This window comes from Rana temporaria, chromosome 1 (genome assembly GCF_905171775.1).
Source record: "Rana temporaria chromosome 1, aRanTem1.1, whole genome shotgun sequence".
Lineage (NCBI taxonomy): Eukaryota > Metazoa > Chordata > Amphibia > Anura > Ranidae > Rana > Rana temporaria.
The window spans coordinates 58,569,634-58,592,932 of NC_053489.1; the positions used below are offsets into that span (position 1 = coordinate 58,569,634).

Here is a 23,299-nt window from a genome sequence, read left to right on the forward strand (position 1 = left end):
CGTCAATGCTTTGGACGTGAATGTAACTTACGCACAGCCATATTCGCGAACGACTTACACAAACTACGTAAAACGTAAAAAAATTGACGGTGGCCCGACGTCCAGACTTAACATTGCATACGCCTCATATAGCGGGGTAACTTTACACCGGAAAAAGCCTAACATAAACGGCGTAAAAAAAAAAGCGCCGGGCGGACGTTTGTGGATCGGCGTATCTACCCAATTTGCATATTCCTCGTGTAAATCTACGGAAGCGCCACCTAGCGGCCAGCGTAAATATGCAACTAAGATACAACGGCGTAAGAGGCTTACGCCAGTCGGATCTTAGAAAAATTCCGGCGTATCTTGTTTTCTGAATACAGAAAAAAGATACGCCGGAGCATCCTAGAAATTACGCGGCGTAACTTCTTTGTGGATCTGGCCCATTGTGTTTTTTTCAAACTTATCACTATTCTTTTGTACTGAAGTGGTTAAGTAAAAAATTGGAGTCTTCGATTATTAGTTCCTCTTTAATTTTTTTGGAGAACAACATTTCCTAATGAGAGACCTGAATAGTGTCACAATGAGGTAGGTGGCCACAGTGAGGATGATGAAGAGGAAAAGGATGACATCCAGCAGCCAATACTGATACCAGGGCAGTTTGTAAGAATAGGGATGAAGATGACTGCCTCCACCCGATTGGATGATGTGCTCCACCCATCTGAGTAATTGCTGGTCTGGAGGAAAGGGCTGTGACCTCCTAATAGCTTGTAGCTTCATTGCTGATGTCTTGTAGCTGTAAACACATAATGAAATACAAGCAGGATCAGGGGCAAAGATTTTAGTTGATCTGAGTAATTTTACAACAGAGCCAAGGGAAATAAAGCAAGTTTTCTAAAGTAACATTTTCCTCCTGCTGTCCCCTAACCACATAAGTGGACTCTCTGTATAGCACAACTTTGAATAATCATAATATCACACTATTATTATTTTAGGTACTTATATAGCACTGTCAATTTACACAGAACTTTACATATATATTCAGGGCTGGATTTGCTCTCCCTGCCGCCTCAAGGCCAGGTTCCGCAATGCACCCCCTCCCCGCCAACCGAACCCACCCCCCCCCCCCAAATCAACAGGGAACGGCAACCGGATGGCAGGGGCGGCACGGTTAGTTCAAATAATTTTTTTTTTAATCACTTTTTTTTTATTTATTTTTTTAGCTTGTCGCTTACTTTTTTTTTTTTTTGTATAATTTTCTTATTATTTTTCTTATTATTTACTTTTTAATTACTTTTTTATTTTATTAATTAAATTATTATTTCTTATTATTTATTCATTTTTTTAGCAATTTTTTTTTACCTAACTTTTTTGCTATCACACAGGAGAAAACAATTCCCTGTGTGATAGCAATTGGAGGTGACATGTTCTCTTTATTGACCCTGTCACCTCCAAAACAGGAGTCCTAGCACTGTGCTATAACTCCTGTCACAGCTGAGATGGGAAGTGTTATACCTGAAGGGTTCCACATGTACTGGCTCTCCCCTCTCACTGTGTACATCGGCAGCAGGAACAGGAGACAGACTTGGTGGCCGTGGGGGGACACTTCGTCATCTCGCCGTTCAGCCAATAGCGGCGCGCGCGCCCTCCGCTCCCCCCTGACGCCGTCGCGTGTGCTCGGCGGGCGCGATCACCTCCGGCCGCCGGGCACCCGTGATCGCTTGTTACAGAGCAAGAACCGGGAGCTGTGAGTGTAAACACACAGCTCCCGGTCCTGTCAGGGGGAGAAATGCCTGATCGTCTGTTCATACAATGTATGAACAGCGATCAGTCATTTCCCCAAGTCAATCCACCCCCCCTTCAGTTAGAACACACCCAGGGAAAATACTTAACCCCTTCCTCGCCCCCTAGTGTTAACCCCTTCCCTGCCAGTGGCATTTTTATAGTAATCAATGCATTTTTATAGCACTGATCGCTATAAAAATGGCAATGGTCCCAAAAATGTGTCAAAAGTGTCCGAAGTGTCTGCCATAATGACGCAGTACCGATAAAAATCGTTGATCGCCGCCATTACTAGTAAAAAAAATATATTAATAAAAATGCCATAAAACTATCCCCTATTTTGTAAACGCTATAACTTTTACGCAAACCAATCAATAAACGCTTATTGCGACTTTTTTAACAAAAAATATGTAGAAGAATACGTATGGGCCTAAACTGAGGAAAAATCTTTTTTTTTATATATATATTTTGGGGGGATATTTATTATAGAAAAAAGTACAAAATATTCATATTTTTTCAAAATTGTCGCTCTATTTTTGTTTATAGCGCTAAAACTAAAAACCGCAGAGGTGATCAAACACCACCAAAAGAAAGCTCTATTTGTGGGAAAAAAAGGACACCAATTTTGTTTGGGAGTCACGTCGCATGACCGCGCAATTGTCAGTAAAGCGATGCAGTGCCTGCAGTGCAGTCAGTTAAAGCGATGCAGTCTCGCAGTTTTCCCGTCGGGAAACCCGGCCATGTGTGCAAGGCTTAACAGTGTATTTGGTTTTTGTTTTGTAAAGTCCATTCATTCCAAAATCAAATGTTAAAAGCAAACAACATTTTTTGTTATATCATCAAATGTGCTGAAAATATTTGTGAAAGTTCCAAAGTCTACTAGTGAATGGCCAGATTTTGATTTAATGACCTTCAGGGATGAGTAATTAACAGGTTTACTTATTCAGCCAGCAGGACTGTTCACTCAGCAACCAGCCATCATAGACAGTCATGCAAAAGTAATGCTGGTCATACATTATACAATTTTCTTCTATAGATTTCCTTTAGATTTACCAAAACCATATAATATGAGGTCAAGTCCAAACACTTTCAATTTGTGTGTAATCCGGCAAGCCCTTCTACTACACAGTTGAAGGTAAATCTAAAGGAAATTGAATAAGAAAATTGTATGGAGTATGGCCAGCTTAAAGCTGGCCATAAACTTTTCAAAATTCTGCAGGGACTAGCCAAACCTTGATCGGTGTATTGCAGGCCTTGCTCAACAGAAATCGATTGCTTGAAAGATTTCTGTCCAAGGAGCATGCTATAAAACTTTTGTTGATCAGCTGCAGGCACTTATCAGTGTATTCCATAGGTGTGCGCAGCCTATTGCATTAGGGTGTGCACCCCAAAGCCAAACACACACTACCGATCGTTCGTGGTGTTCATTCAGAAAGGGAAGGGGGCTGCAAATTACGTATTTACTGGCCCCTTCCCTACTCCTAAAACATCCCAGCAGCAATAGCCAATAGGAGAGAAGACTCAAGCTGGCAGTGCTGCAAGAGGAAAGATGGGAGCCAGGGCAGTAGGGGGAATCAGTGCTGCACAGGGCGATTAGGGTGTGCCTGGGCACACCTGGCACACCCTGTGCGCACGCCTATGGTGTATTCTGATATTGGTAAGTACAAGGTTTCTCCGAGGATTCCTCCATGCACCTCGTTTGTGTGACTGGAGAAATCTGTGACTAGTGAAGTCTTTTTTAACCACCCAGTTTTGGAAGGGGCGTCCATGCACACAGCTGATCACAGATTGGGGTAAAGGGTCAATCAGAGCGGCCCTTTACCATGTGATCAGCTGTGTCCAATAAAACAAACTTGCTTGTTATCATTTATTGCTTATTTGTTATCGCGCTGTCACAGCATAAGGAGAGGAGAGCCGGTAATCGGAAAGTGTGACAGGGCATTTATAATCAGAGCACTGATCAACAGCATCCCGATTATCAGTGCAGCCCCAACAGTGCCAATCAGTTCTCCCCATCAGTGACACCTCATTAGTGCTGCCTATCAATGCCGTCTCATCAGTGCCTCCTCATTAGTGCAGCTTAACAGTGCCGCCTATTAGGGCAGCCTCATCAATGCCTCTTCATAAGTGCGCATCGTTGCTTCCTCATAAGCGCCCATCAGTGCAGCCTTATCAGCGCACATCAGTGAAGGGGAAAAATTACTTGTTTGCTAAATTTTATAAAAAAAAAAAAAAAAAATCTACATTTGTAGTCTTTTTTCATTTGTTTAGCAAAATATATATATAAAAATGTGGTTAAATACCACCAAAAGAAAGCTCTATCTAGAAAAATAATAAAATTTTCATGTGAGTACAGTGTTGCATGTGTTGCAGTGTCAAAGTGCGATAGCGCTGAAAGCTGAAAAAATTCATCTGGGCAGGAAGGGAGTGAAAGTAGTGGTCAATTCAGCCAACTACAGTTTTGTTCAAAATTATTCAACCCCCCAATGCTGTAAAGGGTTTTAGGAAATTTAGTGTACATTTGTAATTGTATTCAGAATGAAATCCTACAAGGACTTCTTAAAGAACCATATGCAACTAAAATGACATCAATTGGTTTTGTAATACAGTAGTAAATGTTTATTTTGTGAATTCTTCATTTACACAATTATTCAACCCCTTAAAGACTACCACTCTGAAGAACAGAGGTTCATTGAAGTGTTTTCAATCAGGTATTGAAAACACCTGTTGATGTAAGGGAGCAGCAATAAAGCCTTATAAGCACCAATCAGGCAGCTTTAAAATGACTGTGATACTCAGCTCCTTCTAGACATTTATTGGTGTGGTTACAAACATGGTGAAGTCAAGAGAATGGTCCAGGAAGACAAGAGAAGAGGTGATTACTCTTCACAGGAAGGGCAATGGCTATAAGAAGATTGCAAAGATGTTAAACATACCAAGAGACACCATAAGAAGCATCATTCGCAAATTTAAGGCAAAGGGCACTGTTGAAACGCTACCTGGTCGTGGCAGAAAGATGCTGACTTCGACTGCTGTGTGCTACCTGAAGCGTAGAGTGGAGAAAAGTCCCTGTGTGACTGCTGAGGAACTGAGAAAAGATTTGTCAGATGTGGGTACTGAAGTTTCTGCTCAGACAATACGGCGCACACTGCGTAATGAAGGCCTCCATGCCAGAACTCCCAGGCGCACCCCCTTGCTGTCTCCAAAGAATGAGAAGAGTCGACTGCAGTATGCAAAAATCATGTGGACAAACCACACACGTTTTGGGATTGTGTTCTGTGGACTGATGAAACAAAATTAGAACTGTGTGGGCCCATGGATCAACGCTATGTTTGGAGGAGGAAGAACAAGGCCTATGATGAAAAGAGCACCTTGCCTACTGTGAAGCATGGCGGGGGGTCAATCATGCTTTGGGGCTGTTTTGCTTCTGCAGGTACAGGGAAGCTTCAGAGTGTGCATGAATTCTCTTCAGTACCAGGAGATATTGGATGACAATGTGATGCAGTCTGTCACAAACCTGAGGCTTGGGAGACGTTGGACCTTTCAACAGGACAATGATTCCAAGCATACCTCCAAGTCCACTAGAGCATGGTTGCAGATTAAAGGCTGGAACATTTTGGAGTGGCCATCGCAGTCACCAGACTTAAATCCGATTGAGAACCTCTGGTGGGACTTAAAGAAAGCAGTTGCAGTGCGCAAGCCTAAGAATGTGACTGAACTGGAGGCTTTTGCCCATGACGAATGGGCGAAGATACCCGTAGATCGCTGCAAGACACTTGTGTCAAGCTATGCTTCAGGTTTAAAAGCTGTTATAACTGTAAAAGGATGTTGTACTAAGTACTAAGATTGAATGTCAATTGGGGGTTGAATAAAACTGATAATGATGTGAGCACAGAAAAGACATTTGTGGTTATTTCATTATAAATGTTATGTTATATTTGTCTGACCTACACGTGTCTCTTTGATTTAATTGTAAGCAGGATGACTGAATGATCAAAATCAATGTCAAACTGGCCAAAAAAATCAATTTCAGTGGGGGGTTGAATAATTTTGAATACAACTGTACCTGTCTATGACCAGCTAAACATTGTTGCATGATCTTTTGGAAAACAGCTGGATCCTGTAAAGTGTTAGTAGGGTTTGGGTTTGGTCCCATGAGTCTGGTTCCTCCTACGCTCACTGTATACCTCTTCCCTGGGCCAGTTGTTAACCTCCCATGGCTTCCAATACCACCTCTATGCCGACGATACCCAGATCTATCTCTCCACTCCTCAACTCACCCCCTCGGTCTTCCCAATATTACATTGCCAACAATTACCTTTTATTTTCTATGATGTGTTGAATAGTGCTGGCAAAGTTTTCAGCTTTAAGTTGCTCGGGTGGAATATAGGTTCCCATTTCACGGTATTTTACTCTGGCCATATTTTCATGCTGATCCCCAAAAAGTGGAATCCCAAGAACAGGAACACCATGGTACACAGCTTCCATCAAACTGTTCATTCCTCCATGTGTCACCAGAAGACGAACTTTGGGGTGCCCTGGAATTGCAAAGACAATAAAAATAAAGAGTCAGACTAGAAGAGGAAAGCGTAGTGGGGAGAAGAGAGGGGTAGGAAGGACTGAGTTAGGGTAGGGAAGAGAGGGCAGATATGAAGCAGGAGAAGGTAGAACAGAATAAAGCTGTTCATACAGGGATCAAAAGTTGGCAGTGACCAGCCGAAAGTTGATCGCTGTGTGGAAGTCCTAGCTCAACAGAAGCCAGTTGTTGAATCAATGTCTGTCAACGGGGCACGATGTAAAACTTTTTTCGATCAAGGGCTGCGGCCATTGATCAGTGGATGGAGGAATATGTTTGAACAGAGAAGAACTAATCATCTATGATCATCTTTGGGGTGGCAGAAGGGAAGACAGATTTAAGGTAGGGGAAGGAAGGACAGAGTTAGGGTGGGGAAAAGTAGGACAGAGTTAGGGTGGGGAAAGGTAGGACAGAGTTAGGGTGGAGAAAGGTAGGACAGAGTTAGGGTGGGGAAAGGTAGGACAGAGTTAGGGTGGAGAAAGGTAGGACAGAGTTAGGGTGGGGAAAGGTAGGACAGAGTTAGGGTGGGGAAAGGTAGGACAGAGTTAAGGTGGGGAAAGGTAGGACAGAGTTAAGGTGGGGAAAGGTAGGACAGAGTTAGGGTGGAGAAAGGTAGGACAGAGTTAGGGTGGGGAAAGGTAGGACAGAGTTAGGGTGGGGAAAGGTAGGACAGAGTTAGGGTGGGGAAAGGTAGGACAGAGTTAGGGTGGGGAAAGGTAGGACAGAGTTAGGGTGGGGAAAGGTAGGACAGAGTTAGGGTGGGGAAAGGTAGGACAGAGTTAGGGTGGGGAAAGGTAGGACAGAGTTAGGGTGGGGAAAGGTAGGACAGAGTTAGGGTGGGGAAAGGTAGGACAGAGTTAGGGTGGGGAAAGAAGGACAGAGTTAGGATGGGGAAAGGTAGGACAGAGTTAGGGTGGGGAAAGGTAGGACAGAGTTAGGGTGGGGAAAGGTAGGACAGAGTTAGGGTGGGGAAAGGTAGGACAGAGTTAGGGTGGGGAAAGGTAGGACAGAGTTAGGGTGGGGAAAGGTAGGACAGAGTTAGGGTGGGGAAAGGTAGGACAGAGTTAGGGTGGGGAAAGGTAGGACAGAGTTAGGGTGGGGAAAGGTAGGACAGAGTTAGGGTGGTCAAAAGGTAGGACAGAGTTAGGGTGGTCAAAAGGTAGGACAGAGTTAGGGTGGTCAAAAGGAGGTCAGAGTTGGGATGGAGGAAAAGAAGACAGAGTTTAGGTAGAGGAAGAGAAGACAAAGTTAGGGTGGGCGGAATGGAAGACAGTGTTAACATAGAAGAAGTGAGGATAGAGTTAGGGTAGGAAAAGGGAGATTGAAGTTGTTAGAGAGGAAGGAAGGACAAAATCAAGGTGAAGAAGGGAGGACAGAGCAGGGCTAGGCCACGGTATAGAAAGAAGAGACGACATCCTAGGGTGCTTAAAGTGGTAGTAAACTGTTGGAAAAAAAAAACTGACGTCAGCGGCTGCATGAAAGAAGAATATCTCCTAAACCATGCTGGTCTCGGAGATATTAATTTTACCTACAGGTAAGCCTTATTATTGGCTTACCTGTAGGTAAACATAACCAAGCAGACAATACAACCACTTTAAGGAGTAGGCGACACATACTGCTGAAGCAGTCCACAGCTCATGGAGTCTGCATTTTCACTGTTGGCGCTATACAGTGGCGGTGCGTCCACAGAGGGCGCAGGAGCGCCGCCCCCTCTCGCTCCTGCACCGCCACTGAAAACAATACATAGATTCATGCATTGCATGAATCTATGTATTGTCGCCGTTGCCGCCCACTATTCAGATGGCCGGCCCCCTGGCGAGCGCCGGCCATCTGAACAACGGCAGCTGCTTGGCCGCGGAAGTGTCTATGAGAGCCAGAGGCCTGAGGGCTGTAATCGGCTTCCAAATAGTTAACCAGGGGCTGCACGGGGTGTGCGTTCCCTGGTTAACACTGACACGCATCTCAGCCAATCAGCGGATCTGGTTACCAGTAACCTGATTGGCTGAAGCGACATCGAGGGCGGGAGAAGACTTCGAGGGATCGTGGAGGAGGATGGCTGACCGAGCAAGGTAAGTGCCGGGCAGGTGGGGCAATCTTGTGGTATTTTGGGGCAATCTGGCAGCATTTTAGGGGCAAACTGGCGGCAATTAATGGGCACAGTGGCAACAGTGGCATGGCACAGTGGCTGTGTTTGGCATGGCACAGTGGCGACAATGGCATGGCACAGTGGCTGCGTTTGGAATGGCACAGTGGCGACAATTGCATGGCACAGTGGCTGCGTTTGGCATGGCACAGTGGCGACAATTGATGGGCACAGTGGCGACAATGGCATGGCACAGTGGCTGCGTTTGGTATGGCACAGTGGTGACAATTGATGGCACAGTGGCTGCGTTTGGCATGGCACAGTGGCGACAATTGATGGGCACAGTGGCGACAATGGCATGGCACAGTGGCGACAACTGATGGCATGGCACACTGGTGACAATTAATGGCATGGCACAGTGGCGACAATTGATGGCATGGCACAGTGGCTGCGTTTGATGGCATGGCACAGTGGCGACAATTGATGACATGAAACAGTGGTGACAATTTTATGGCACAGTGGCTGCGTTTGATGGGCACAGTGGCTGCGTTTGATAGGCACAGTGGCGGCGATTGATGGGCACAGTGGCGGCGATTGATGGGCACAGTGGCTGCGTTTGATGGCATGGCACAGTGGCTGCGTTTGATGGCATGAAACAGTGGCGACAATTTTATGACACAGTGGCTGCGTTTGATGGGCACAGTGGCGGCTATTGATGGGCACAGTGGCGGCAATTGATGGGCACAGTGGCGGCAATTGATGTTGTTCTTTTTTCGTTTGTTTGATGAAAGAACAGAGTTGATTAGGAAAGGGAGGGCAAAATCAAGGTGAAGCAAGCGAGAGCAGGTTTAGGGCAACAAAATGGAGGGAAGGATGTAGAAGGTACAACAAGAACCCCAATTTAAAGGAAAGGAAGTGCAGGCAATAACTAGCATTACAGTAACCATTTTTACTATACATTGCTACTTCCAGCTAAATAGGAAAAGATTTTTACCCAGTAAATCGTTCTGCGACAACCAGTCCATGATTTTCACATTTGGAGGAATTTCCACATCTTGTGGCCATTTTGACCTCTGATACCTCCAGATCACCTTCTGCTGAATCTTAGCAAATCCACCATTCATCTCCTTCATGAATTCCACTAGAGGGACTGAGGACAACATCGATCCCAGCGTCACCACAATGAACCCAGCATCTCCGGACTCAGAAATAAAGTCTTCCAGTTCCTGAATATAATAAAATAAACATATGGCTTTTTATATAATATCTATTGAATTGCTAACAGAACAGATAAACAGTACAAGGCACAAAGTACACACCACAATTCCATGAACAACTGTATAATGGCTGCAAAGCATTAGATATCACAAGATCATACTAATGTCGCGTACACGATCGGAAATTCCAACAACAAAACCATGGATTTTTTTCAGCTGAAACTCGTCTTGCATACACACAGTCACACAAATGTTGTTGGAAATTCCGAACCGCGTGGTCATGTACAACACTACGACGAGCCACAAAAAATTAAGTTCAATGATTCCGAGCATGCGTCAAATTGATTCTGAGCATGCGTAGTATTTTTGTGCGTCGGAATTGCATACAGACAATCCGAATTTCCAACAAGAACTTTTGCTGTCGGAAAATTTGAGAACCAGCTCTCAAAAAAGATTTCTTGTCGGAAATGCCGACAGCAAATGTCCGATGGAGCCTACCTACAGTCGTACACACAGAAACCCTTCTGTGCATTTACGTTTATGTCCACTTTTGCAGCCAAATTGAGACAACACCTACTTTATATTTGTCCTAACAAAGGGTTAAAAGGTGTAAAGACTGGGGCCCGGATTCACAAAGCACTTACGCCGACGTATCTCGAGATACGCCGCGTAAGTATAACTATGCCCCGTCGTATCTATGCGCCGTGACCACAATCTGAGATACGCCTAAAAATAGGCTTCCTACGACCGACGTAACTTGCCTACGCCGTCGTATCGTGGGCGCATATTTACGCTGGGCGGTTTGCGTAAGTTTTGCGTAAGTTGTACGTCTGGCGTAAAGTTATTCCCCATATATGAGGCGCAACTCATGCTAAGGTATGGACCAGGGAACACAGCCGTCGTATTTTACGTCGGTTACGTAGTACGTGAATATGGCTAGGCGTAGGTTACGTTCACGTCGTAGGCAGTGATTCGACGTATCTTAGGGAGTAGTTCCGACGTGATTCTGAGCATGCGCACTGGGATGCATCCACGGGACGGCACATGCGCCGTTCTTTTTAAGCACTTGTATGGCGCTCGGCCCATCATTTACATGGGGTCACGCCTCATTAGCATGGCTCACGCCCACTTCCACCTACAACGGCTTACGCCGAGGAAACCCATCGCAGTTTGGCCAGCGGAGGCTTTGTGAGATCGGTGCGTGCCTCTCTGCGCTGCGTCAGCGTAGCGTATATTAGATACGCTACGCCAGCATAAATATGCGCCAATGTATGTGAATCCGGGCCTGGGCCTCTTACATTGTAAATTACAAGGATAGACTTGGGACAGGCTAACACTACAATTGTTCAAAACACCTTGCAGTCAGCCATGACACCTCCTCCTGAGAAGCATCTAAAAAGGTAAGAAATATTTCAAAAAAACTATTTTTAAGGCATGCCGTGTGAATAAGAACATATATAGTGGTGTTTTCTCCAATTTGACTGCAAAAGTGGAAATACACCGTAACCCTCATTATAATTCTTAGTAATAGCGAAGTTAACAGATTTTTGGAACCTGGAGCTGTAAGTAGAAGTTCATAATAGTACATACAGTGGAACAAAAAAGGTCAAATTAAAGGATTCTTCCACCAAAAGTAAAGAAATGTCAGTTCCAAGCCACAGCATTTGCATACTGTCATGGACCTTGGGATGCTAAAGTGTTTCTACTTGACATCTGTTACACAGGAGAGGGTTGCTAATAAATCATAATTCATATATTACATGAGATGGGACATATTACAGGCGATTTCATGTGGGCCAGAGTGACTCATTCCTCTGCATAACAGACTGTTGAAATGCTAATGTTCCACCACCAGCCAGCTCTCTATTCTAAAGGTAATTGATCTATTGTGTGTGTGAGGAAGACCTTAAGAGTATTTGTATTGTATCGTGGGGAATTGCAGACGAGACGCCTATTCACCTCGTCAGGCTAAATGATTAGATAATTGGCTCAGGTTAATTATTCTGATTACTTCATTGTTGTTCTGTTATTCTGTATTCTGTTACAATTAGTAATTAACTTCACTGAAGTCATTATCTAAAGAAATGTGTCTTGTCAGGGTCGGCACCAGAGTGTCTACCTATAATCTGTATGGAAGTGTGTGAAAAGGGGGTGGAGATTTCATTGTTCTTTGATTGATGATTAGCTTGTAAACTGTATATAACCAGCTGAATGCTGGCATTAAAGAGAGTCATGTTTGAACTTACATACAGCCTGCCTGGTGTGTGTTCTTAATGGGTCCGAATGGCACATAGCTGTAATTCGGATCCCGGAACCTTGGATGACTGGACCATCAGACGTTGCAATCTGCAAGCTGACTCAATAGTAGCAGAGGAGTGTCGGGAGAGCAGAATCGAGCGAGCAAAGGGTCTAGTCACACATACATTTAACCACTTGTCTACCAGGCAATTATTTTATTTTTTGTACCTATGTAAAAATCTGCATTTTGCCAAAAAATTGCTTTAAACCCCCAAACTATATATATATATTTATATATATTATGAAAGCAGAGGCCATAAAGAATAAAATGGTGGCAGTTGTAATTTTTTTATGTAGCACAATATTTGAGCAACTCGTTATCCAACGTACATTATATTTTCATAAAATACACTAAAATAAGTTTAAATGCACACAAATACAATAAAATACCAAATTGGTTGGTATATTATACAATTTATTTGTTGGTAAATAATAAAATGTGGTGTTGCATCAAGTGAATAGATACCCAGCATACCAAGCCTTAAAATTGCATGCATCCATAAAACAGCAAAGAACTATGATACCCTAAAATTGTCCATAGACAATGCTTTAAAAGCCTTTTCTGATGATCACATTAGGCCCTGTACTCACTCTCGAACATGTCCGATAAAAACGTTCCGTGGACCGTTTTCATCTGACATTTCTGCTAGGAGATTTTGGTTGTACACACCATCAAACCAAAATCCCTGCAGACAAACAGCGCGATGACGTTGACGCCGCCACGTCCGCAAACCAGGAAGTAAAATGCTTCCACGCATGCGTCGAATCCATTCGGCGCATGCGGGAGATTTCGGTCCGCTGGTTAAGCGTACTAACCAGCGGACATGTCGGACGGATGGGTTTCCAGCAGATAAGTTTTAAAGCATGCTTTAAAACTTTTGTCTGCTTGAAACCTGTCTGCTAGGCTGTACACACGGTCGGATCTGTCCGCTGAAACTGGTCTGCGGACCAGTTTCAGCAGACATGTTCGATCATGTGTACAGGGCCTTAGAGTGAACTGTACATTATGGCCCAGAATTATTTCTCTCACTGCAAAGCTTCTGGTGGTACCTTACATGTGTGGTACCATTGCCATTTACATACATGTGGAGGGGTGTGAGGGGTGGAGCTAAAAGCAGCTGTGAGCTTGCTTTAACCCCTTCACTACAAGGCCTTTTATAAACATACTGGCCCAGATTCAGGTAGAGCCGCGCAATATTTGCGTGGGCAAAGGGCAACGATTTTTGCTCTGCGCCCACGCAAATATTTCGATTTGCCCGCGATTCATGGAGCAGTAGCTCCGTAAATTGCGCGGGCGCTATGCTAATTTGCCCTGCATAATGGCGCCTAATGTAAATGATCCTGCCGGGGGCGGGAATCATTTAAATTAGGCGCGCTCCCGCGCATAGCGAACAGCGCATGCTCCGTCGGGAAACTTTCCCGACATGCATTGCGGCAAATGACGTCGCAAGGACGTCATTTGCTTCTAAGTGAACGTGAATGGCGTCCGGCGCCATTCACGAATCACTTACGTAAACGACGTGAAATTCAAATTTCACGAGCGGGAAGGGTGGCTATACTTTAGCATTGGCTGCGCCTACTATGAGTAGGAGCAGCCTTATGCTAAAGTCGCCGTACGGAAACTCCGTACCTTGCGTGCGCAGGGCCCGCGCAACTTTTGTGAATCGGTGTTAGTATGCAATTTGCATACTATACACAGATCACAATGGCCGCGCCCCCTAGCGGCCAACGCAAGAATGCAGCCAAAGATATGAAGGCATAAGGAGGCTTATGCCTGTCATATCCTAGGCTGCAGTCGGTGTAACGAGGTTCCTGAATCAGGAGCACTCGTTACACCGGAGCAAGTAAGCACTTGCGCCGCGCAACCGCTTCTTCAATCTGGGCCACTGTATCTTGGAAGACAAGGAATTAAGGCCAGCCTGGCTGGGATCCAGTACCATCTAGAATACAACTTATAGCATGTCTTTTGCATTGAAAACATGGCCATAGAGGGATCAAAATTCGGCCGGGTCAGCAGAACGAATTTTAATCCCTCTATGGGCGGGCTGGTTGAACTTACTGATTAACATCAGTACAACCGGCCTGTTTTTTTTTTGGTTTTGTTTATCATTGTAGTCTGCCGGTGGAGAAGGCTCCCTGTGCTCCCCACCGGCAGAACAAACTAGTGCTGAGGGAGGGATTCCCCTGTCAACACTGACTGTGGTTAAGGGAAAGAAAATTGCATAATGTATGGCCTGCATTAGAGGAAACATGGACCAGTCTGGTTATTTTCATTTTATGACTTTTCAACAGCATAATACCACGGTCCTACATCAAGAAGAGGAGGAGCCAAGGGTGCCAGTGGGGGACCCCAAAAGAGGAAGTATGGGGATGCTTTGTGCAAAACTATTGCACAGTTAATCTCTCCCCATCGCCCATTAGTTTCGTTCTATTGCCACCCAGCCTTCTATCCTGCCTACTCCGACCCAGCTTCATTTAGGTTATGGCATTCTCTGAACTTAACCCGACTACTTGACTTGTCCACTGACTCAATGCTAAAAGCTTCTCCAGTTCTCCAAGAGCATGCTAGTTTACCCCAAGGGAATTCTTTCAGCTATTCCATTTCTTTGCTACGTACACCCGCTCATGCTCATCCCTTTCCAGTTTGTCTCTCTTTGAAGGTATTTGTAATTCAGACCCACATGCCCCAGGCCTTATCACTAAACTTTACTCTCATCCTAACTCACAACCCCCACCCCCTCTGCTACCCTCTTATGTCTCCAAATGGGCCTCCGATCTCAAGGTACAGTTGGAGCAGGAAGACTGGGATGGAGTCTGGACAGCAACTAAGTCCTCTTCGCAAAATATGCTAGCAGTGGAGTCTAATTATAAGGTTTTACTCTGATGGTACTTGGTCCCAAGAATCTCAAAATGTTTACCTGGTTATCCCACCAAGTGCTTTTTTAGATGTAAAGAGCCGGGCACACATGTCCATATATGGTGGACTTGCCCGATTGAGAGGCTGTTTTCTGCTGAAATATTCAAGATGGCCTCAACATTACTTCAACAAACTTTAGAACCCGTTGCCCCCCCCCCCTCCCTTTGGTCTTTATGGTTCTGGGGACCTAAAAGCCCTATTTCTATTCAACATTGATTTTTTGGATGATGCTACTATTACTAACAAGATTATGCGTTCTTTATTAAGAGGCTAAAATTTAATTCAAGATGGCCTCAACATTATTTCAACAAACTTTAGAACCCTATCCTGTTATTGCTATTTTGAACCACTGTTCACATGACTTTACAAAAGCACAGACAAAACTGCTACAGCAACTTATGACGCGCTTCTATCAATCTATCCAATGATGAGCCGAGAACCCCCTGGCATAGATCCAGCGCGTTCGCAATGCGGGACTTTTCAGGGCTCAGGTAAGTAAAACGGGGGTGGTAATCGCCAAAGGTTTTTTCACCTTAAAGCGGTAGTTCACCCTCACCCACATGATTTTACCATCGAGACAGGCATTGTAGCGCGAGCTACAGTATGCCTGTCCCGATTTTTTTAACCCCGGACTCACCTTGTAATCGTACATTGTAGATTTCGGCTCCCGCGGGGAATGGGCGTGCCTATGGAGAGGGAGGATGATTGACGGCCGGCCCTGGCACGTCACTCTCCCCGAAGACAGCCGGAGTAGGTCTCGGCTCTTCACGGCGCCTGCGCACAGGCTATGCGCAGGCGCCGTGAAGAGCCAAGCCTATTTCGGCTATTTCCGGAGAAGCGTGACGCGCCAGAGCCGGCTGTCAATCATCCTCCGTCTCCATAGGCACGCCCATTCCCCGGTATCTTCGATGTACGAGTACAAGGTGAGTACGGGGGTAAAAAAATCGGGACAGGCATACTGTAGCTCGCGCTACAATGCCTGATTTTATGGTAGTAGAAAAAAAATAAAATAATTCCGTTCATAGGGTGAACCCCCGCTTTAATGCATAGGATGCATTAAGGTGAAAAAACGGGAACCTTTACAACCCCTTTAGCCTCCATGTTCTCTATACTCTATTTTTTATACTCCATATTCTCTATATTCTCACAGTCGTGAGATCATTTGCGATTCTATATGTTTTTGTGTTACTACCAGTCAGGGTCAAATCCTGGGGAAAAATAGTGAGGGAACTCCCACCCAAGATCCACTCCCCCACCAAAAAAAAAAAAAAAATGATACGCTCATATGCATAATTACTAAACCGCATGTTTTTTTTTCTAAACAAGTTCTTTCTAAATCCCGCGATAACTCACGGCAGACCTCCACAATGTCTCCTGGGAACAATGACAAAAGGTCCCAGGAGACATTGCGGCATCGAGGAAGTGACGGAATACCCGCACACTACCCGATGAATCCAGGAAGCTGCCAGTAACATAAGGATTACTAAGGTTCGTCTGCCCCTGACAGTGACTCGAGCTGGGCATCGCCGCTTAGTGAAGGATTGGCTCGGGCGGCTCGACTGCTCTAGTCCTGCTGTGAAAAAAGTGCAGGAACTCCGTTCCCACGCGTTCCCGCAGGACTTGAGCCCTGCTACCAGTGCTAATTGCGCTATTACTGTTATATATATTTTATATTTCTTACAATAAAAGAAAAAAAAACATTGCACAGAGCAGGCAAGTAAACACGTTTGTTATTTTACAAAAATAAAATTGCATTTTTGACCTCTTTAACCACTTAACCCCCGGACTATATTGCTGGTCAAAGACCAGAGCACTTTTTGCGATTCGGCACTGCGTCGGTTTAACTGACAATTGTGCGGTCGTGCGACGTGGCTCCCAAACAAAATTGGCGTCCTTTTTTTCCCACAAATAGAGCTTTCTTTTGGTGGTATTTGATCACCTCTGGGATTTTTAGTTTTTGCACTATAAACAAAAATAGAGCGACAATTTTGAAAAAAATGAATATTTTTTACTTTTTACGATAATAAATATCCCCCAAAAATTTATAAAAAAACATTTTTTTTCCCTCAGTTTAGGCCGATACGTATTCTTCTACATATTTTTCGTAAAAATAAAAAAATCGCAATAAACTTTATTGATTGGTTTGCACAAAAGTTATAGCGTTTACAAAATAGGGGATAGTTTTATGGCATTTTTATTAATATTTTTTTTTACTAGTAATGGCGGCGATCAGCGATTTTTTTTCGGTACTACGACATTATGGCGGACACTTCGGACACTTTTGACACATTTTTGGGACCATTGGCATTTTTATAGCGATCAGTGCTATAAAAATGCATTGGATTACTATAAAAATGCCACTGGCAGGGAAGGGGTTAACACTAGGGGGCGGGGAAGGGATTAAGTATGTTTCCTGGGTGGGTTCTAACTGTAGGGGGGGTGGCCTCACTAGGGGAAATGACTGATCGCTGTTCATACATTGTATAAACAGACGGTCAGGCATTTCTCCCCCTGACAGGACCGGGAGCTGTGTGTTTACACACACAGCTCCCGGTCCCCATTCTGTAACGAGCAATCGCGGGTGCCCGGCGGCGATCGCGCCCGCCAGGCACCCGCACGGGAGTCACGGACGCGCGGGGGGTGCGTGTGGCCTCAGAGAGAGCCAGTGTTATTGTACAGGCTCTCGCGCAGGGGAGCCGACCTGCCGCCGTAGAACTGGGGGAAGTAGTTAAGATTATGGTTATAGTGACAGTAAGTTACGGTTAGTGCCAGGGGCTGAAGTAAGTGAAGAAAGAGCTTCTCCCAAGTTTATGTCCTTGTCTGCTTCTTTCTGTTCAATTGACCCAACAATGAAAACCTGCCAAATACTCTGACCCATTATCACTCTATCCAAAACCAATAAAAAAATGCTTGCATGAGAATTTAATATCTATTGAGCATGTTTTATTAAGATAAAGGTTATTCAGTCATACTCACTTGTGATATTGGTTTTACAGGTTTGGCCAATAATCCCCCAATGTACTGAACGTGAGGCAGAAGTGGACGAGGATACTCAAGGGTGAAGTCTATATTGTACAGCCAGAGCTCAGCTTTCAAGATAAGATCAGCTATAGTTGGTCTAGACTCAGCAGGAAAATGCTCTTCGATGACATCATCATACAGCGAGTCCATCTTTTTCTGGATTACTAATGAACCCAGAAACATCATTGTGTTCTTTAAACGTCCAAAGAAATCCATCTGGTCAGAAAGCTGCGTCTGGAACAATGGAATATACGACAGAGGAGTCGGCATTCCTACACGATCAGCATTGGCCATCATCCCAGGAAAGAAAGCAATAAAAGGGAGTCCCAGCTTTTCAGAGACCAAAAAAGTGCAAGGGTTGAATGCCTCCACCACCGCAATGTCATAATGTTCCTCCTTCAAGAAGTTTAAGATTTCTGTCTGGTGCAATGTTATGTTGCACTGGTAAGACAGATCCTTCAAAAATGTAAGGATAGACTGAATTCCTTGACTGAAAAAGAGAAGTTTATTCCACCTACTTAGTTGAATGGATCATAAATTACAACTATATTTATATAAAATAGCAATTAATAACATTTGTAAATAATGGTAACAAAGATAAATCCGCCCTTCCTGTGTTCCCACCACTGCGCTTATGAACAAATAGTGATAATCAAATTGGCAAAAGAGTGAAGCGGCTACTTCAAAATCAAACTGTGAAAACATATTCTAAAACCCTAAAATTAGTGTAATAAAATATAAGCAGCGCTAACTGCCTCTTGGGGCTTCTGTTATTTATATTAATATGAACTTACTGTAACCCTATTGATAAATCTCAATAAAAATTATTGAAATCGAAAGAACAAAAAAAAAATATATATATATATAAGCAGCGCTGTAAACAATGTAAGATGAAATATCCGTTTTCACAGGTATTCAAAAATAATACTAATGTCCATAAACATCACCATGTGACAAAAGTGAATATGTGCACAATATACAAAAAATATATATAAATGTCTTTAAATATTAATTAACCGAAAACCGAGTATATTGGTCACAGCAGACCCAAGGTGTCCCAAGGTGTCAACTGATCGCTCACCACCTCCCCGCTGTTCCTTCCTGGATCTCTGCTTCCTTGATCGGCCTTGATATGTCACACGTTCACTTCAGATGGTTGCCGCACAGCCACGCCCCGACATGTTTCGTCATAAAAGACTTAGGGGCAGATCCACGAAGAAGTTACGACGGCGTATCTATTGATATCCACAAAACAAGATACGCCTGAAGCTGGGCTAGATCCGACTGGCGTACGTCTTAGTACGCTGTCGGATCTAAGGTGCATATTTACTAGGTGGCGTTTCCGCGTCGAGTATGCAAATTAGCTAGATACGGCGATCCACGAACGTACGTCCGGCCGGCGCATTTTACGTCGTTTCCGTAAGGCTTTTTTCGGCGTATAGTTACCCCTGCTATATGCGGCGTATCCTATGTTAAGTATGGACGTCGTTCCCGGGTCGAATTTTGAAAATGTTACGTTGTTTGCGTAAGTCGTTCGCGAATAGGGCTTTGCGTAGAATGACGTTCACGTTGTAAGCATTGGCTTGTTGCGGGTTAATTTCGAGCATGCGCATTGGGATACCCCCGCATGCGCCGTAAAAAAAAAACGTAATTTACGTCGGGTCAAGACGTATTAACATAAAACACGCCCCCATCACATCCATTTGAATTGCGCGCCCTTACGCCGCCAAAGTTACACTACACCGCCGTAACTTACAGCGCAAATTCTTTCAGGATAAGGAAAATACGCTGTAAGTTACGGCGGCGTAGTGTATCAGAGATACGCTACGTCGGACGCAACAATGCGCCACGCTACGTGGATCTGGCCCTAAGTCATGGGATTGATCAATATACTCGGTTTTCGATTAATCTCTGAAAGAGTGTTTGCTGTGCAGTGTATTGCTCTATTTTTTTGAGATTCATGTGAGTGCTATATTTGAAGATTCAAGTGTGTTATTAAACTGGTTTTACGGTATCACCCTATTTTGAGCACTTCTTTTATTTACATGCGGAGCTTTCTGGCAGTGAATCGGTTGGAACTGGAATTATCTGCTATACCTACCAGTGAGTTCTTTTTGTACACGTTTACACGCCGAACACGAGAGTGTAAGGCAATTTGAGTTGGTGAGTTTTGCATCTGACGGGAGAGGATTCACTGACACCGGGTGTGGTGGAAGATTGGAAGCTATTATCATTATTTTTTCACAAACCTACTTGATGTGTTTTCATGGGCGTCTGCTGGTATGGGCAAGGGGCGTCAAGTGACCCCCCTGGAATCGGCAAGGTGTCTGCACACAGACAGTGATGTTTGTGAGCAGTCCTTGCAGGCACGGCGTGGAGGAGAGGGGGCACCAGATGCGAGCTGCACTATGCTCAGAACACTCAGGAGAAGCTCTTCAGCATCTTATCTTGCCCAGCTGTCACACTACCCCTTGTTCTGAACTCTTATACAGCCCGCACACTGAACTGAGTGCCTCCTTCTCTGTAGCTGCAGCCGTACCAGACAGGAGAAGGACAAGAAGGACGATCCCCCCCAGGCTTGACTGCTGTCCAAGTCAGAGAGATCACAGTCAGAGCAGCATACCTCGCAACTTTTCAACTTCAGAATGAGGGACAAATGAGCATACCCCCCAAACGAAGTTGTTGAGCGGGGTCCGCGGATCAAAGTTGTTGAGCGGGGGGGGTCCGCGGATCAAAGTTGTTGAGTGGGGGGGGGGGGGCGCGGATCAAAGTTGTTGAGCGGGTGGGGGGGCCACGGATCAGAGTTGTTGAGTTGTTAAGCGGGGGGGGGGGGTTTACCGCGAATAGCACTGCTCGCGGGACCGCGGGGCATTCCCGCGAAATCCGGGGCGGTTGGGAGGTATGAGTGAGTGAGTGAGTGAGAAACTTATATAGCGCAAACAAATGCGAACTTAATCGCCTCAAGGCGCTGACTTCCAGAGTTGTACAGGTCTTTCAGAAGAGGTGGGTCTTCAGTTTTTTCCTAAAAACCCGATGGTTTTCTTCCAAGCGGATGGTCGTGGGTAGAGCATTCCAGAGCCGTGGTCCTTGGACCGAAAATCTACGTTCTCCCTTAGATTTGTAGCGAGATTTGGGGATTTGGAGAAGGTATGAGAGCAGCAGTGAGGGTGGGCAGAGCAGGAAGATAACGTTCACTCAGCAGCCACTTTCCAGCACAGCAGTCACCAGAGCTCACCACAGGCCAGCTAAGAAGTTCCTGAATCAAGCCATGGAAGCTGCCAGGTGAAATGCCAACTTATATTTGCAGAACAGGTTAGGTTAGTTTCAGCTTGTTTCTGTGCCATGGTCTGTCTGTAATCAGTGTTTGTAGATTACTGTTAAATTATCAGTATCCAGCAACTCTGATAAGACCCCAGACCAGGACAATTCTACTACTTCCCAGGCTCATTACAAATCTGTAATGGACATTTTAAAGGCTACATGTTTTGATTGCAAAGGAGGTGAGCATCTGCAAAAAAATCATTTCTGACCAAGCATGTGATCAGTTACATATTATTTAAGGTCAGTTACAAATGTCTAAAAAATCTCTCTCTTGCTCAGTATAAATCATTTTGGGCATTCTGTATGTAGCTGTTAATTTTTTACAAGAAATCTGTATTTTAGGCTAACTGAAGACAGTCCAAATTTAGCGTACTTTGGCATCTTCACCCTGGTCACCAGATAACCTTGTCCCGACGCTGGCAGCACTGCAAGGTCAGTGTCACTGGGCACAATAGGAGACAGTAGCATTTGTATGGCCACAAAGAGTTATATGGACACAATATCATCGTTATGCCATTGTGCCCATATAACTGCTATTGTGCACACCAGCATCTATATGGGCACAAAAGCAGCTATATGGGCATAACAGCATAAAGATGCTATTGTGTCCATATAGATTTTAAAATCTCCACTGGCTTGAGCCAATGCTGCACCATGCAGGTGTAGTTTTTTTTTTTTTTTTGTAATTGATTGACTGTAACTTAATTGTATGTTTATTTATACCTTTACTTGCTGTGGTCGCTCGCAGCATATTTTTCATGGTTTTGCATGTGGCTCAGATCGCCACAGCAAATCCAGGTACACTCTATCCCCAAAAAAATGCCAAATGTGGCAGAGGAAGGGGGGGGGGGGGGGGGCAAACAAGTGGAGCTTCCCCTTTTGGGTGGAGCTCTGCTTTAAAACTGCCACAAGCCACCAATAAGGAGGGTAGATTGAAAGTAGAATTCCAGCTTGCGCTAGCCTTAAAAACTTCCCCCGCCCCCTTACCCCTAACACCTATGCGGACTAACCTATTTTCAGGCTGTTCCAATCTGGCCATGTTATCTCACCTGTGTGATCCAGCAGCATATGCAGGGGAGACAACATGGGAATCTATGGGTAACATCTGCTCACCAGGCTTTGCCCAGGTTCACACTGGGTACGATTTGGTACGATTTGAGATGCGATTTCACATGTCAAATTGCATCTCAAATCGGCGGCATTTGCCGGCTATTGTCGGCAATGGCACTGTCCTAATCAGTGCGACGCCGCTGCACCGATTTCAAAAAGTAGTTCCTGTACTACTTTTTGCGATTTCGGGCCGCGATTTACATTGAACACTGCACAGATGTCTGTTAAATCGCGGCCGAAATCGCGGCAAAATCACAGCCGCAAAATCGCGATTTTACCGCGATTTTGAATTCGCAGCAGTGTGAACCTAGCCTTTATCAGCCATCGCCAAGCACTTTCTCCCCTGTAGCCGCTGTTGACTGACAAAGGTAAGATCACACGACCAGACCTTAAAATGTTGCCCCCCTCTGAAAAAAGTTCTGCGGACGCTCATGTGTGTTTTATGGACTTAAATTTAATTTATATTTAAACACATTTATATATATTTTTTGGATATTGTGCATATATTCACTTTTATCACATGATGATGTTTATGGACATTAGCATTATTTTTGAATACCTGTGAAAACGGATATTTCATCTTACATTGTTTACAGCGCTGCTTATCTTTTATTACACTAATTTTAGGGTTTTAGAATATGTTTTTCACAATTAATAACATTTACAGAATACGTGTTTACTAGATCACAGGGAAATTTGCACTCTGTCTTCTGGAATCCTAGGTCTTGTGGGAGACTGGGACACTCATGGGTGAGATGGAGAAAAGCGGGAGGCCAAGGCAAGTTTATTGCCTAGTTTTTCTCCCAAGTAACACTCACTAGTTCAGAGATGTCAGACCCCAACTGCAAAAATGGCAGATCCTGGAAAGTTTGTACTCTTTCCTCTTTGGACATGGCGTGGAGAAGGGATCAGGGATCTAATTGACCCATGATGCCTTTATAAAGAGTACCTGCCTCCTCAGATATGCTGTTACATATGGTGTTTGTCAGTTATTG

The 23,299-nt window shown here is 44.6% G+C and overlaps 1 protein-coding gene across 2 annotated transcripts in view; it reads right to left on the reverse strand.

Moving 5' to 3' along the window:
* Positions 1–490: 490 nt before the first annotated feature.
* LOC120927562 (UDP-glucuronosyltransferase 3A1-like) overlaps positions 491–23,299 on the reverse strand; it is a 35,960-nt gene continuing 13,151 nt past the window's right edge. For both annotated transcript variants that reach the window (XM_040338337.1, XM_040338329.1), the window contains 4 exons: positions 17,829–18,363; positions 9,415–9,646; positions 6,080–6,299; positions 491–775 (listed from right to left, as the gene is read on the reverse strand). In XM_040338337.1, coding sequence (XP_040194271.1) covers positions 499–775; positions 6,080–6,299; positions 9,415–9,646; positions 17,829–18,363 — 1,264 coding nt within the window. In that variant the 3' untranslated portion in view covers positions 491–498. The remainder of the gene's footprint in view (positions 776–6,079; positions 6,300–9,414; positions 9,647–17,828; positions 18,364–23,299) is intronic.